A 17,367-nucleotide genomic window follows, 5' to 3' on the forward strand; every position below is an offset into this window, starting at 1 on the left:
GTGCTCTACATCCTACATCCATTCCAGTGTTGCAGTCAGAGAGCTGAAGGAAGCTCTGAAACACTAAACTTTTGTTCCTTGTCCAAAGTGAACTCTCACCCCACGGCTCATAACTCACGAACTGAATTATACTCCAGCATCCCAACTGCACAATACCCTTTTTATGTGTCATCGACTGTCTCAGCGCCTACATACACCCCTCTTGCTATCCCTCAGCAGAAATTATTGATAGGATCTCATAATTGGTGATTCATCTAGAAAAACTTGGCTGTTTGATCCAAAATGAAGTTATTGTCTCACATCCCACTTCCTTCCTGCTTCTTCGAGTAGATCATTCATCAAACCATGACTAATGATCAAGACTTTATTTCAGTAGGAAAATAAATACTTGATCATTTAAGTCTGCCATAACTTTCTCTTAAAACATTTTTACATTTTGTCTTTTTGGACAAACAGTGTCATTGATAAATAAGACTTTGCAAGAAGTTTAAGCAATTTATTTTTCAAAAAACTTGTTAATGAAGCATGCATCACTTTACATTTTCGTATAGTCTGCATTTAGATAATTAATGCTGCTTAGATTTGAAAGTGTTTTATTGAACAAGTAAGGTATGCAGATGAATTTTAAGAGGATCCATCCATCAAGGCCACTTGAGCCAATCCCAGGTCACTGGATGAAGGAAGAACACACTCTGGACAGGTCACCAGTCCATCACAGGGTAAACACAGAGAGAAAGAAAACCACACATACTCATACTCACACCAAGAGGCAATTTAGAATCATCGATGTGCATGTTTTTGGACTATGGGAGGAAACTGGAGCACAAAGGGGAAAGGAGGATCATGCACATGAAAAGGTCTATATTTGAACCCACAACCCTCTCAGTGTGAGGGGAGAGTTCCAAACACTTTTGGAGAATCATTAACAAAAACACACTTTGTCAAAAAGACAAGGACATCATGCTGAAAATAATTTGGAGTAATCCTCAAGAAATAATCTTTTTTAAAATATTAAACACTTTAATCCACACAACCTTGTCCTTTTTATCCCAAACATTTCAACCGAATTACAGGTTTTGACATTAGCTCATGCCTCTACACTTTGACGCTCTTTGTCATTGTAACCATAGATTATTAGAAAAATAAAAGATACAAAAAAATATATCACAGAATAGGTGTCAGTGTTTCGGAACCAATTTGGAAAGTTGTTGGGGCTGTAGAGTAGAGGTTAGAGTAACAAACTTGGGATAAAAAATTAGCAGGTTCAGTTCCCACAGTAAACATGTCACCACTGTGGATCAATGAGCAAGACTCCTGACCCTCAGCAGCTCCCTGGAGTGCCGTGATGTGACTGTACACCTCATCCTGGTAATAGGATGGTTAAATGCATAAAAAAGGATATTTTTCAAAAGTCAACAATCTAAATTAAACTTCAGAATAAACATAACAAGGTAGATGCAAGCAGTCCATGACCCATATAATATCTATATCTATAGTATATTTCCAAAATAATCTCAGTGAATGTAAATAAATGAATAAGTGTATTATCATTATCATTATTATTATTATTATTATTATTATTATGATTATTATTATTATTATTATTATTATTATTATTATTAGCAAAAACAAGATTGCGTCCTAAACATATCGTAGATGTCATCCATCTGCGACTCTCGTGTGACGTCATCGCCCGGCGACGGCTGCTCCATGTAAACATTGGGAGTCGATCATGGACAGTCTAGTGAAGGTAAATGTGTATTTTAAAGTGGGAAGCTGATCCGGTCTGAATGTTGGGAGGGTTTAAGTGTCCTTTCGTGCGTTTGTTATCGGCACCGTGCGCGTGGAAACAGCCGGAAGATGGATGAAGCTTTTACGTGTTTCAGGACTACACCGTCGATCAACTAAATTCTCTGCTTTTTAGGAGGATAAATATGTAACGTGTCATTTTTTTTGGGGGGGGGGGGGGGGTCTTTTTCTGCCTTTATTACTACTGTATTCACAAAAACGTCAGTGCGGTTATTTGTAAGTAAGGATTATTAATAACACGCCTACACGTGTGAATAAGAACACAGTCGTACGTGATCGAATGTCTCTCCAGCCACAGTAATGAATTATTGTGTTTTTCTCAGGTTCATGGCAGTGGGGGTTATGACTCCGACTTTAGTGATGGCGATGAAGGAGGAGAATCCTCAGAGGGAAGGCTTAAAAGGTGCAAGTATCACACAACCTCTCTTTACATCTTTTACTGCCATGCTGTTTCTTATAATCACCCAGAATCTCTGTGTCCTTAAACAACAGGAAACATGAGGAGGAAATCTTGCAGAAACCCTTCCAGAACAGTCGCCACTCCAAGGTGGCACATCGTAGTTTTCACTCTAATGAAGTGGACAGGTAATGTACAGTTACAGTAAACTCCTTAAATGATTCTGTTCGTGTTATTGTCGTAATGCTCGCTTCTATTTCTGTTCTTAAAAAAAAAAAAAACAAAAAAAAAACTCCTTCAATCAAACTGATAATGCACTTCCACAATGTGAATGACACGTCATTCACTTGACATGAGTGAAATCTTAATTTTCCGTTTTAATTTTGGGCTGTAAAAATCACCCTCCAGAGGGGCAGGGTATCGATTAATTTATGTTTCTAATTAAATGAAATGGGACCATTATTCACGTGTTAATAATTGTCCTGTCACTTCTCTCTATTGCATTGTTCCGCTTTCACAGATTAAAGACACTTTAGTGAGACCAGATTTAGTTTCACTTGTTCAAATTTAGGAAAATCAAACAAATATTGCTACTCTCCAGGGATGGAATGGTTTCTTTCTCTCTCTCTCTCTCTCTCTCGTTTTTTCTTCTGTGTTTTAGATTAAAAACCTTTCTTGCTTGTTTTTCAGGGAGGAAGCCAGGAACAGAAGAGCTCACATCATATCACTGAATGCTGTATCCTTCTTCTTTTGTCAGCCTGAACTTCAAACTGCTAGGCAAAAAAAAAAAAAAAAAAATGAACAGATTGCTATAAATAATAAATAAATTCTAACAGTGTTGCATGGATCTTTACATAATGAAACACAAAGTCAAAAATGTAGTTATTGTGTATTGAACCAAGTGCCACATCCCCCTAAAGTAAAGGTATTAGGTTTTGGAGATGTGGACACATTTTATGCGTGCTAATTAACTACCATTTAAAGGAAGTTTGACCCTCAGCAGATGTCTGAAGTTTGAGCGACATAAGAAGTTTGTGGGTGACTACATACTGTACTATGGAGGACAGATGGCCGACTTCAAACGCTCCGTGTAAGTATTGTTTCACAGTCAAGCTTGAGAATCATCTGCTGACACAAATGGATGAGACTGCGCCAGGAATAGGGGACACACACTCTTTTGATTTATTTTGTTATTTGCTATTGTTTATTATGCTCAGAATTGTTATTTCGCTGTCATCATGGTGCCAACATCAGAAAATGTACAAGTAAAAATGCAGCAAACCTTAGAAGGCTTACATTTTGTCACATAAGGCAAGAGATTCATGAATTCTGTTACACAGTTGTTCATTTGAATCTGAATAAATATAATAATAGGGTGAAAAAAAAGCAAATTGTAAGTCAAATTAGTCTCAAATATGGTTATTAGGTGGACAGAAATGGAGAAATTAAGAGTAAGAGCAAGATGTCTCTGTTAATAGCTCCCTCATGAAAAGGTGAAAAGATGAGTGTGAGGGAGTGCAGTCCTTAAATAAGGAGTGAACAGGGCTACTTAATCTGATAATGAGGTGCAATAAAGAGTGAAAACAGAACCCTGTTTAATGATGTGGAAGTAAAAGAAAGAGCAGGGTGATGAAAAGACGTGGGGTCGCTGAAAAACAAAGGGCTTAAACAGTGACAGTGTATATACCGAGGTGCTCTGTGTACTTCTCGGTTCTAGCTTTTTCAATTAATCTCTCAATTTCCCTCAGATCGAAAGACAAAACGACCTGGATGTGCTGCGAGAGAATCACCGCTTCCTCTGGAGGGACGAGGACGAGGAAGACATGACATGGTGACCATCCGAAACAAAGATGTTCTTTTCTTTCTTCACTTGCAATGAAGCATCGCTAAACATGACGTGAAACATGGCAGTTCTTGAACATACACAACATTGCCAAATTGCTCATTTGTTCTCTAATTAATTATTTGTGCTGGTTAGAGCGATATAGATGCCTATAACATCAAAGCACGCATTATACGCTATTTCGATTCACTCTGCTTTGTAGAAGGCACTTCTTTTCTGAAAAATACCGGCATTAGTTGTCTGAAAGCCCAAACAGCTCGTGGCTGCGTTCACAATTCCCCCGTGCCATCGATCTGTCTTTCTCACGGACGTCTTTTGTTTCAGGGAGAAAGAACTCGCCAAGAAGTATTACGACAAGCTGTTTAAAGAGTACTGCATAGCCGATGTCAGCAGATACAGGGAAAATAAGGTGAGAGGCGCAAACGAAATTATTATAATTGATTTATTATCCATTTCAAAGCATAATAGCAGCAGAAAGAGTTTAGCTTCGAGCAAATGATGCAGAGAATATTACTGCAATGCTTGTGGATAACGGGGATTTTTTTCAATTGGAAGAATCTTCTGGTAAGAAAATAATGAATGAGCATGAATACACAATAAAACACAATACCTGAGCCAGCTTCCAGGTATTTCTAGGATGATCCATTGTTAAATTGTGCTCCAATATTTATAAAGAACAAATTAATTGCCCCAGCAGTGTTGCCATGCGTAAAGGTTAATATTTGGGCTAACTCGCACTAATCTCCATCATAACCGGCTCAGTGAAGACAAAAGTTGTCGGTGCGATGTGTTTTGGCTCCGCGCTCGGTCTCCAGCGGCCACCGGGCCGTTCTGGTCCGGAGCCAAGCTTTAAAAGTGACAATATGTTAAACAGGGAGGCAGAGTGCATATGGCCCCGCTCGCCGGCTGCTCTGTTAGGGCTGATGAGTTTTCTGCCCTTCAAGTCACATCGCCGGCTGCATTGATAAACCCGCTCTGGCTGCTTCAGGTGGATAATGCTCACAATTTTTAACCCACAATAAATCCAGTATAAAACAAGCTGTGGTTTTTGTTTTTTTTTTCCAATTTAAATTCAATTCAGTTCACATTCCACATGAAAAATGCAGTTTAAATTCCTCCATCTGTCAGGACTCCTTCAGTGAAAGTGTGCAACATTTCCCCCTGGAGAAATGATTTCGCTGTTTCCCACCTTGTGCCCTACAGTTTGGATTTCGCTGGCGGACCGAGAACGAAGTCGTGTCGGGGAAAGGTATGGCACACACCCTCATCATCCCGGTGACCAGCGTGTTTCTGCGCCTCGCTTTTACAGACGAATCCACCACTACAGGCTTATTGGACTGAAGTCATGAGATACGGCCAAACAAGCGAACTGAATCTAGCGAAAACCAGCTTACATACATTTCTGGCCTCACTCTCGTCTCGTGAAGCAGTCCTCCGGTTGCCTAGCAACCGTAGCCACTTTCCCATAACGCAGGGTAAAATTGAAGAGCCATTTGTCGAGATCTGACTCACTTGTTGGGAAGTGATGTGGAGATCAATACTAAACTATTGATACTTCAAAACAACATGTGATCAATAATGTCTTTCTATGTTTCCTCAACAAAGTTATGAATCTTTCTGGCTTCCGTTTCCTGCTGATTGCCACAGATACTCTTTCGTGATGCCGATGCGGCTGTATAGATCCCCCTCCTAATGACTTTTTATCTTCAGGCTTGTGTTGAAATTGTCGGTATTGATGATACCAGCTGTGGTTTTGGGGCTTAAACTTCCTCCAGTTCAGAGCTTTGTCTGAAGTCATGCGATGGAGCTGTTACTCTCAGCTCGCTCTGTGAATCCAGCGACATGTCATCCTGTCGGATTCGTCATTGTCTTGGAGACGGAGGGCGACTGACGCTATCGGCTGTGAAATGCAGCCTTGGAGAGACGAAGCAGACATCAGGGCTCTTTTATAAGCCGAGTTTTCTCTTTAAAAACACCTTCCGTGTCTTTAACCTCAAGAAATAGCATGAAAAAAAAAAAAAAAAAACTAAACTACTTTGAAATTGCAACATTTTACTTCACGTCCCAATGTGCAAAATGCCAAAACACTCGGCTCCAGTGAAGGTTTGTGTTATTTCTTTAATTCAGTGCAGTGGTGCTGGATGGTTGAGATTTCTCCTCCACTAGATGGTGACAGAGATAAAGACTCTCTGAGCGGCGCTCCATAAGCCAGTGAGGGCGCTTCCCTTCACATGTCGCCTCTCATGTGAAGCCAGAGCCACAGACACGATCGTCACATCAAAATCTTTGGTCCTTTTCCTTCTCAGCGAGCTTTCCTCCTGCTTTTCTTTTTTTCCCTTCTCAACCTTCCAGTATTCCCCACCTAAATGTGAGTGAACGCGTTCGTTGCCGCGTCATATTTTTTTTGTGTTTCCTGTCGATGCCTCACATCCTCACCCCACCTCTGCACTGCCTCCACAGTTTGGCTGAGCTGGGATGACTCCTGTCTATTAATTGTCGGGGATTAGTACAACACCTCCTCCCTGTCTGCTGCCGCCGCCGCTGCTTTGTGAGGCGGCGGCGGATATTTATAGGTTTTACCTGTAAGGACAATATCAACAGCTCGGGGGGGGAGCGCCGACCCGGCCCGACGGCGCCTTCATATGCTCACACGGTTATTATACATCCAAACGACGCGCGAGTGTTTACGCCGCCGCCGCCGCCTCGCAAACATACAGTGCGTCTGAGAAAGCTGACTAAGCCAATATATTGTTCCAGATTAAGAGTGTGTAATCCTGGTCTCTTGACAGTTCACCCCCCTGCAGCAATACTCGACAGGAAGCAGGATTAGATTAGGTCAGAGGCACTTTGCCTCAACTGTCACGCCTGTGATTTGTGTACATTAATAATTCCCGGAGAAATACTTGGTAAGTACTGGTCAGGGCACGGGACACTAAACTCTCCCCAGTGAAATCAATACTAATCTCATTCTGTGAGGTGGGCCCTGCAACAACGTTTAGGAGTGGAGAGAAGCAGAGAAAGCGCTTCCAGTTAAAGACAGAATAAGTCTTCATTTGCACCGAAAACAAGCTTTCTGAATACACATTTCTGCAGTTGGCCTGCAGCTTAATAATCAGGGATAAGCCCAGGCTTTTTGTTTGTTTACCAGCCGCTGCACCTGGACTTGATATTTGTCTGGGCTCGAAACCCGTCCTGCATCTCCCCGCTCAGCACCGGCACCTTTTCCGGAAGCCGTCCGCCGCTCGCCGTGCGCTGGGGGTCGCGTCGGTGTCGGGTAATGCCGACTCCACTCCACCCAGCGAGGTGGATTACAGAGAACACTGACCTTTCTTTTCATGGCTCCACAGTGATGTGGGCTCAAGCAGCGAGCGGGACCAAAATGTGTCGTTCCTCTCCTCTGCTGGGTCATCCTCCCACGACAGGCCTTCATTCAGCTGCATTCTGAGGATTTCTTTCAAGAATGATATGTGTAGTTTGACAGTGAACAGAAAATGCCAGGCCCCGAATTGAATTCAGATTGAAATCAGTTCTCTTGCGTTGAGGCCACGTGTTATTTTTCCTTCATGTTAATTGTCTTTCCCTTTTCCCGTCCCAGTGGAACTGTAGATGTAGATCAAGCAGCCACCCGATGCATTTGCCAGTTTGTTTGCTTTAACCGACATTGTACACTGTAATAATTGCATAAGATACAAGATCAACAACTCTCAAGCACAATTAGGTATGTAAATAGGCAATTTCATCTTTATTTAGCCGGGCTGCTCTCTGAGACTGCTGCAGTTTAGAAGTTAACTTGGATTAAAATGAAATATCATCACCGTCTTACACTAAATGTGTATTGGTAACTCATGACTCATGCCTCTCCCGTTTTAGTGAAAGCTCTACTTTACATAAGTTCCCTGAATGCATCGTGTCAAACTTAAACCCCCGCAGGTCACAAAGCCGTCCCGCCAAAGAGTCCAATCAGGCTTGGAGAATGTGTAAATAATAAAAAAAAAAAAAGAGAGAGAGAGAGATTAACTTCAAAGTGACTGCTGCGTCCAATCCATGCATTAATGTATCTGCGCCTCATTGATACATGCTGTGGCTTTCATGTTCCCCGAACGTCTCTCGCGCGTTTGTAGTCTGACGGGCTCCCGACACCCACACAGCTCAGACATGCGTGGCTTAGTATGGATGGAAATTGGCGCTGTGATGTGCTTCAAGTGGGATCCTTGCTTTCTCCAGATCTTGTACTTGTCCGCCATTGAGCGACACACGGCTACCTGCATTTTGTGGTCTTCAGAAAACAAATGAAGTGGAAAAACTCAGTAAATAAGAGATATTTGTTGAGTTTTTGCTCGATATAACATTTTCTTTTGACAAAACGCCCCATGTGTGAGTGATGCTTTTCGTTAAAACAAGGTCTCCATTAATTGACGGTTTATTCAAACATGTGTTTCAGTTTATTTTCTTGTTTTCTTTACACCCAGCCAGATGTTCTTGCCAAGTGTTTAGAGCGCAGTAACTCACCTCAAGTCAGTTTATTTCCCTGCAGTTCCCCCCTTCTGGTATAAATTGAGCTTTGGTTTAGAAGCGGGTCAGGGGTCAGAGGTGGGCTGGTTTTCGGTGGGCCTCTTGTCAAAGTGAATTGAGTGGAGTCTTATGTAACTTCCCTGACTTTGAAAAAAAAAAAAAAAAAACAGGTTTCAACATAGCTTAGAGTTCTTTCAGGGCAGAAATCATGTCTGAGCAACCTCTGCTGACTCTGCGTAACGAACAAAGTTGACTTGAGTGAGAGTGTGAAGCTTTGCTCTGTGACATTATGCTTCTTTCATGCTATTGACTCACTGACCTTGGGTTTTTATCTCATTTTCACTGCTATTATTACCCTTTTTTTTTTTCCCATTTTCACTTCTTGACATGACATTTTTACCTATTTAAACTCGGTATTTTCCGAATCGTCCGTCCCTGCGCCGCTCTGATCGCGTTATCCCGCTCCATCTTTAGACGCATTTCCCAGCTTCATAAACTATTCAACACACCAACAAATGATCGAGTTCAAATAACGTCGGGGCCGATCGCAACCCGGCAGTTTCTTCCCCAAGTAAAACAAAAGTGACAGGCCAATTTAAAGGTGAGACCCTTTCTGTTTCTTTTTCCCCGTCTTTTTCTTCCTTTTTTTAAAAAAAAGCGTAGAGCACATCCTGCTGGGCTCTACTTTGCCAGACAAAATAGAGCAGCCCCAAGAAAAGTTGCTTGAGTTTATGTGGAGTGTTAGGAGTGATAGATAATTAGCCCACAGCCCACAAAGCTTTCAGAGTTACCCTAACAATGGAGACTGCCAACGTATATACGGCCGGCAGTGATCACATTTCACAGTAACTACTGAGCGTGTGGCTCCGAGCGGAGTCCGAACGCCGTGCACGCCGGCTGCACACCGCCCGGCAGTAAAAGCTGAGGACTGCATCGTGATGGTCCTGATATAAAAGCAACTGCACAGTATTTTGTGATCTTTTTCCTTCTTCTTTTTTTTTTCCCCCCCCCCGCCACTGACAGTTCCATTAAAAGACCAATGTGTGCTCTTATTTTTTGAATGCTCAACGTAAATCTGCAACCATTAGCCCGTTAAGCTTGTAAAACCGAGCTAACAGCAGAGTTGCTGTTTTACTCGTCCGCACATTTCATCCCAGCGTTCGGCGGTGGAGCGGTTGCAGCACGGTTGAAGTTGAATTATATTCAGTGTTTAGACGCCCGGGTCTGCAAAGCATTCTGATTGGACAGGGGGCAGAATTAGGCTTCATTCGGATTTCTAGATGAATAAAAGTCCCATGTAAACGCACGTGTCCCGAATGTTACCCTGGCTTCAGAAGATGAATGGCTGAACCTTGGATTTTTTCTTTTTTTTTTTTTTTTATCGGATCTTCAACATGTCCTCACTCTCCTTTCACGAGGTAGAAGAATGAGATTGTGGAGTTCAGACGGACTCAGGATGGTTCGCCCTGGATTTATTCATCTTCGCTCAGAAGTCGCGCCCCCACAACTTCAAATAACATCCCTGGCAAGGTGGGAAAGAGGAGAGCGTGTTTCTCCCGGATGGTCCCGTCCTTGCGATCCCGCTGTGCTGCTGGACTTTACCTTTCGGATAATAACATGCAAACAAAAGGCTTCTGGCTCTGTCAAAGTTTTACATAAATGACCTGCATAGATTAAAAATTCATCTTAAGAAGGAGCAAAAAAAAAAACCTGACCTTGTTTGCACAGTTTGAGAGACTTGTTGTTTTATAATGATGGCGAATAGGGAGAAGCTTTTAATGTTGTGAGATTTTGAGAACAAGGTACTAAAAAAATATGGATAAATGATTACACAGAATTTAGTTTCCTAACTCATTATTTATATTCATGAATAAATCTCACTTTTTTTTCAGTAGATCTCATATAAATTAAATTATACATTTACGTGAAGACTTTGAGTGGAAGAAGGCGTGAATAAAAAGTAAATTCACGTTCGCTCCCGCCGCTGCCCTTTGGCTTGATCCAGTGAGCGTTAATCACGCGGCCATCTGCCTCGCTGGATATATCCGCCTTGATCTCCGGCCGCTGGCCGGTGGCATTATTAACAATTGACGTAAGAGGACAGGAGTTTCCCCCAGTAATGGGTTTAATTGGCCGCCCTGGTGTCAGCTGCTCTCGGGCGGCACGTGAAGCTCACCTGATGCGAGAAAACCCGCCGCTCCTCAATAAAATACCCGTTGTCGGCTGTATTTTTTTGGGTTTTTCAGGACAGGGACTGCGGTTATTAGTGTTCATGTGGGAAAATGTGTCAAGCCAGAGGCTTGAAGACGATCACAAATACGAGAAGGATTGTTTCCTTGATTATACTTGGTTTTTGACATTTATTTTGTCAGAGAAAATTGCCCGAAAACGATTGATATCGACTCGTCTCTGCTGGGGTTCCGCCTGCGTGCCGCCGGAGCACCGAACACGTTCACACCCAACCTTCGAATAGATCTCCTTCTTTAATATTTGACTCTGAGCTGCGTCTCCGCAGCAGCGAGGGGACCGAATACCTTATTTAAAGACGATGATTCTTTGCGTGCAAAGCTCAGGCTTTTAAGTCCCTTTTTTTTTTTTTTTGTAGGTGTGTGAGAAATGTTTTGGCGTGAGAGCTGTGGCTGACGTCACTGATCTGCAGGATTCTCTGGGTGTCAGTCAGTAATCATAGCATCAGTCTGGCACCGGGAGATGTCTGCTCGCGTCAATCCTGTAGATTTTAACTGCAGGTTCAAGTACAGCAAAAAAAAAAGAAAGAAAAAAAAAAAAAGCCTAAAAACAAACAAAAACACGAGAGGAAAAACAAACTGAAATCCCAGGACGGATCCAGCGATGTCTTGTCTCTCTTGCGTCATAGACGTCTAATCTAACAACACGCGAAGGTGAAAGTTCACCTTCTGGCCCAAAGCCGCCACGGCCGGCCAGCGTCACCTCAGCCGGAACGCTCGCCGCCGAGAGCAGGCCTCTCTCTCTCTCTCTCTCTCTCTCTCTCTCTCTCGCCCCCCTCGGAGCGAGGCCCGTCCTGAGCCGGCGCCAGGATGGGACGGCTCTGACGCACTCGCTGCCGCCTGCCGCCGTCTTGAGGAACCCCGGAGGCCAGATCAATGCCTCCTTAAGCTCCTGGAGGGGATAACAGGCCGGCTGTGCAGCGGCTGGAGGGTGGCCCGAGAGGACGGGGCAAGGTGGAGAGAAAGGGAGATGAGGAGGAGGAGGAACGGGTGGAGTGATACACCCGGGGTTGGAGAAGGCTTTTGAGAAGTCCTCACCGACATGTTAGATAAATACAGTGTATAATAAGAGCACAAGGCTTTATGTGTATTTTGAGAATTTCAAAATAAAACCTGTTCCCTTCTTTTGTCGTGTTTTTTTAAATTAAGAATTCCTCACATGTAAAAATACGTGTATTCCTATCTTTTTGAATTTTGCCCTCTAGGTCAGTTCCAGTGTGGAAACAAGCACTGCGAGTCGGACGAGGGCCTAAAGAGCTGGGAGGTGAACTTCGCCTACGTTGAACACGGCGAGAAGAGGAACGCCCTCGTCAAACTCCGTAGGATCAATGACATTACCGCTCTAATCTGTCTAATTGATCTTTTTTTTTAAAAATCTGTGCGCGCGTGTGTGCGTCCATGTTCATGGTTGCCGCTCCACCGAGGCGCCCGTCTGAGACCCGACTCATAATAATCCTCCTTCAGGTATCATACTGGAGACAATCCTGTTAAAATAATTGCGGTAATTGGAGGATCCACCAGTCATGGCGAGATCGCTCAAGCAGGAAATGACAGACTCCTCTAACAAGCCGGTTCAGCAGGTCACCTCCAGACATGTTGTTTCCCCCCCCCCCCCCCCCCCCCCCCCCCCCCCCCCCCCCCCCCCCCCACCTCAACTGAAAAATGTTTCCCAATTTGTGCAACTTCTCAATCCTTTGTTATGACAGTTTCCCGGCGTTTCAACGGCAATTATATCCGACCTGGAAGCTCCGGTGCTTAAAGCCGCGCTGCCCGGGCCAGGGAAGAGTGATCGATTAGTGAAATGTGGCAGAAGTTCGGACGATATCGAACAGAGTCAAGAGAGATTTGCGTTCTTACCGAATCGGCTTGTCAATTTCGGAACTATGTCAGTAGAATTAACTATCAAACATCCCATTGAAGACATTTCTGTATCAGCCAGATAGATAATAAAAATCACTTAGCCCTGTTTTTGAAGTCTTTGCAAATGTGTCACAAGGAAACAAGCAGATTTGGAGCCAAGGACATCAAGTTTCCTTCAGTGAGAGAAACTTATGATAAAAACCAATACATGATTTAAAGGAAGTTAATTTCAGCATTTTTAACCACTAAATTCTATTCAGTTTTATTCAGCCTTTTCCTTCAAAGCCACAAAGGATCAAGATTAAACCGCACAAGTGAAGTTTTTCTTTCAGAGCATGCATGATGAAAAAGTTTTGTTGTGAAAGACTGACTAATAATCCTGTCGACTCTCCTTACAGTTCATCCAGTGCAAAACATTTTGCTGCGAAAACAATGAAAAAATAAATTCTGCAGACCTTTATGCCAACTGCTCCAGACAGTTATTTTATTTCTGTTTCAGGACTTTGCCCCGAATGCTCCTTCAAACTCAACTACCACCACAGGTAGGAGTAATTATCCCGCATTTCATCTTCCTCTTCACTTTAAGCTGCTGTTGTTTTCGCTCGCGACTGCTTTTCTAAACAGAGCGTTCACTCCACCGCTAAAAAGTAGGACAGGTCACCACGGACAGTCGCTGCTTTAAGAATCCAAGCCGCGATTCACATCCAACAGATACTGTGATGCCGACGCAGTCTGTGTTCAGCCGATCATCAGTACGATCTTGAGATCTGTGGGGTTTTTTTTCTGCTCAGGAGGAAAGAGGTGAAGCCGAAGACGAGACCCAGAAGTTCAGCGCAGGAAAACCAGGAGCCGGCGAAGAAGAAGAGGAAGAAGAAGGAGAAGCGGAGGAGGTCGTCTTCACATTCAAAGAAGCACAAACACAAGAGGCACAGAGGTGAAAATGTTTCCCACCTCATTCACGTTTTGTTCTGGGAAGCTGTTCTTTACTATTTGCTCACGAGTCCCTTGTTTTATTGTTGTTTTGCATGTTTTCGTTCCAGATCGCTCCCCCTCTTCCAGCACCTCCGGGGACTCTGAAAACTCGGACAAAGGTGGCGTTCATAACCTCCTCACACACACAACTTAAAAAAAAAATGACAAAAAAAACATGCACCTTGGGGAGTTTTGTGATCTCCTCCCACAAACCTTCAGGCTGAGACACTCCTCCGACCCCGCCGAGTGGAAACACACCAGCACATCCATTATTTCAGCTCATGTTAATGGACCCGACAGCACGTCTGTTTTTCTTCCATACCTCTTTTTTTTTTTTTCAACCCACTTTGCTCATTTCTTTGTGTTGTCATTTGCCGTGCCCCCCCCCCCATGTCCCTGCTCTGTTTGCTTGAGTCTGGAATAGATGAATAGACGGTTGCGTCCTTGCATAAAGGCAATTTCGCCGTCATGCAGCGGGGTTCAAACGCAAACTCTCCCACAGTTCTCTCCTCCTTTTCATCCGGAGTGCCAGTTGTGCAAAATGAAGCTTCATTAACATAAATTACATGTATAACATGTAACTTGCTGCAGTGTCACATTCAAGCACTTTTTTTTTTTTTTTTTTTTTTGACATTTCGTCAAGCTGCAGCGAGCCCACAGTTAACCTGAGGTATTTTGGGAGCAATGCATTTCTGTTGCATCAGATTGTTGCCTGCTTTAGCTGCTCAATAATTAAGGCTGTGTCTGGCTACTTGAAGCTGCCCGTTCTCTCGCTCAATAAAACATTAGACCAGTTCTTTCTTAAAGAAGTAACCCCGAAGATCACTTGTTTTGTTTTTTTCTGAGTTTTTGTCAGCACTTATGATGATGCTTCGTGATTGTTTGGTGCCGTGCAAGTCCTTGTATAGCTTTTATTTTTGTGCATGTTTGACGTTTGTTAAGTCAAAATCTGAGTCGAACATCTGGCGGCAAGCCGGCAGACACGAAAATGTACGAAAACATGCAAATTGTAATTTTAACAAAGTTGGACTTGAATCTGTACTTTGCCAAACTGCTCTGCATGATGCACGGATAGGCGCACGAATGTTCTGACACAGAGGAAAATGATTGGCTACATAAAAAAACGGGTCAAAAGAAGTGCAGAAGCTGGTAGACGAAGACCAGAACGACACACCGAAGACTCATTTCTTACTCCGTCATTTACAAAAACAGACTTATGAAGGGTTCAGACCTCCGCCGTGAGAATGAAATCGATTCATGTGGGGAAAAAAGTTGCAAATTCGCCTTAAACTACACAATATTACTCTCTACTATCTTTCTACCTCTGGGGTTTTCTTTTGACTGATTCATCTCCAAAACCTTCCCATCTAGACGACGCGGACGGACCGGAGGGCCAATCGGACGCCGACCACTGGCGAGGGCCGGCCCCCGCGGTGGAGGAAAAGTCAAGGTGAGTTTACGGGCTGACAGTCATATTAAATCTCACCCGGTAAGCTCCCCGTAAGACCTCCGCAGACCGTTGTCAGGACTTAGCCGGGATCTCAGGAAGTAGACCACTTACACGCCCTTGACCAAAGCCGTCCTCCACCGGCAGCGCCGGACAGTCACGGAAACCGCCGAGTTTATTCTCCTACAGTAGAAGTTAATGATAGCTTACGTGCGTTATTTTTCGGGGCATGGTGATGATTATGTTTGAGATGAGCGTCACGTTTTATGTAAATGTAATGGGACGGTTATGAGGAGCACAAACAGGAGCTGCTCGCTTTGGTCTGTTTGCCCTTTTTGTTTAAATTGTCATCATTTCCTCCCCGTTGTTTGTTTGCTCGTGCTGCCATCGCGGTTTCGTGTCGTCTCATTACGGCAGCGCCGGAGTTGCTCAGGGGGTCTCGTGAAGAGGTGTTTTAGCGGTTCGTGTCAACGGCGCACCCAACGCTCCTCTGCTCTCTCTCTCTGTTCTGCCTGTCTAGGGAGGAGGAGTTCGATGAGTACTTTGAAGACATGTTCCTTTGAATCCGCCGCCGTCAGCGGGTTCCCCCTGCTGCGACCGCACTCCTCCACCCGTCCCGCTGACAGCACCCATGTTCAGCCTGAGTCTCCTGTAGGTTTATCTCACTGTATGTCGCAGAAATAAACATGTTTAAAATGCCTTTAAGCCTCTTATTTACAACGTTCAAGGGATTGTCTGTGAAGAGGTTGTGTGTGTTTTGCGTTAGTCTGGAACCGAGGCGTGAGCAGCACATCCTGTGAATGTCACGTTTGACTTGTTCTTCCAGCACATCCCAGAGATGCACAGTGTGACTCAGTCTGTTCATAGCTGATCAGTGTGATCGTCCACAGAAATACATAACAAGTCATATAGCATTTGTTCGTTTTCTATCTTAAGTAACACAAACGTCCAAAGCCGAGAAAAAACCCTTGGGCTGAGAGGTGACCTCTCCAGGACATGTCCTGCTTTTACCCAGAGCTACGATCGGCTTCACTGCCCCGCGACCCTGGACGGCATAAAGCAGCATGGAAGACAGATGAATGGGTGTGTGTGTGTGTGTGTGTGTGTGTGCGCAGCAGAGACAAGACCGATCGAAGCGCTGCCTTGATTTCAAGTTGCAGAAGAAGGGAGACTGCGTGAGGTTGGTGGGAGATTAAAGCAGATCTTGGCTTAAATAAAGACAATTACTTTTGCCGCTCGCTGCTCTGCGCGCCGCGGAGTTTTCCTCCTCCCCGCGCTCTCGGGAGAAGTCTTGTACGGCGTGATTCATGTCAACGCGAGCTAACAGATGGTTAAGTGTAGCACACTGAGCAGAAACAGCGTGTCTCTGAGTGGAGGCTGGGCGGTGATTTGGCCCCTGGCTGTACTCGCACACCTGGACGCATTTGCAGTTGATCAATTCTGTTTTCAACAACATCTGCTTTCTCAGATAAATTTTCTTGGCGGCACATGTGCAGAAAGCTCGTACAGATTTTCCAGGGAGGATTTGAAGAATCCAGCATTACAACACGTCGATGTAGAGTGGATTTTTTTTTGTTTTTTTGAGTTTTAAGTTATTACAGTCACACCTTCCGTATTAATGAAAACCCAAGTTCAAAAGTCACAAAGTCAACAGTTCAAACATCTATCAATCCACTGACAGCACAGCATTAAGGTATAGATCTCCATAAATCCCTTTGACTTGAGGGGCTCTTATGTCTGGATTGTGAGACTCTGTGAGGAGAGGAGGGGCTCCTGCCTGAAGAGAAGACAGCTCCGTCCTCGCTGACCCTCGCATTGTTTGGCAAATGAAAGGTCGTGTTGGTGCAGGAGTTGACAAGCTGAAACGTCCCAAGACAGATTACAAGGCTTGTTCTGCGTTTCTTCATGTCAGATATCCCGTCCTGTCCCGGGAGGCCTCTGCTGCGTCGCGCTTTGCGAATGCAGTGCTGGATATGCAACAGCGGACAGCGGGTTCGACTGAGGGGGTGCACTCATGATTTTTTTTACGCCATCCTATGCATACATACATCCGACAGTTTCCAGTTTCCTGGCCGGTCGCAGCCGCAGCTCTAAACAACGCAGCCAGACAGCGTCGTATCGAGCAGGGATCAGAACCAATCCACTGATCCTCTTTCCTCAGAGGCTCATCCAGCTTTGGAGCCCCTGAGATCCTGCACGATATATGACTAAGAGTGAACGCTGTTGTGGCTAAGCCCGAGGATTCTTCGGCTGACTCTTTGTCACTGTCCCACCTTCATGT

The 17,367-nt window shown here is 44.2% G+C and overlaps 1 protein-coding gene across 1 annotated transcript; it reads left to right on the plus strand.

Annotated features, from left to right (window-relative positions):
• Window positions 1-1,691: 1,691 nt before the first annotated feature.
• fra10ac1 (FRA10A associated CGG repeat 1) lies at window positions 1,692-15,779 on the plus strand. Its single transcript, XM_030097997.1, has 15 exons — window positions 1,692-1,750; window positions 2,133-2,212; window positions 2,302-2,394; window positions 2,897-2,942; window positions 3,220-3,294; window positions 3,719-3,721; window positions 3,955-4,037; window positions 4,374-4,458; window positions 5,253-5,298; window positions 12,013-12,126; window positions 13,167-13,209; window positions 13,459-13,601; window positions 13,708-13,758; window positions 15,011-15,089; window positions 15,607-15,779. Exons 1-15 carry the CDS (start codon window positions 1,733-1,735, stop codon window positions 15,647-15,649), a joined length of 1,002 nt encoding a protein of 333 aa, XP_029953857.1. The 5' UTR covers window positions 1,692-1,732; the 3' UTR covers window positions 15,650-15,779.
• The last annotated feature ends 1,588 nt before the right edge of the window (window positions 15,780-17,367 follow it).

This window comes from Salarias fasciatus, chromosome 8 (genome assembly GCF_902148845.1).
Source record: "Salarias fasciatus chromosome 8, fSalaFa1.1, whole genome shotgun sequence".
In the NCBI taxonomy this organism is placed as follows: Eukaryota; Metazoa; Chordata; class Actinopteri; order Blenniiformes; family Blenniidae; genus Salarias; species Salarias fasciatus.

Coding starts and splice junctions, on each gene's coding strand:
- fra10ac1 (XM_030097997.1), top strand. Junction 2,943..3,219: donor ACATCATATCACTGAATGCT/GTATCCTTCTTC, acceptor AGATGTCTGAAG/TTTGAGCGACATAAGAAGTT. Junction 13,759..15,010: donor CTCTGAAAACTCGGACAAAG/GTGGCGTTCATA, acceptor CTTCCCATCTAG/ACGACGCGGACGGACCGGAG.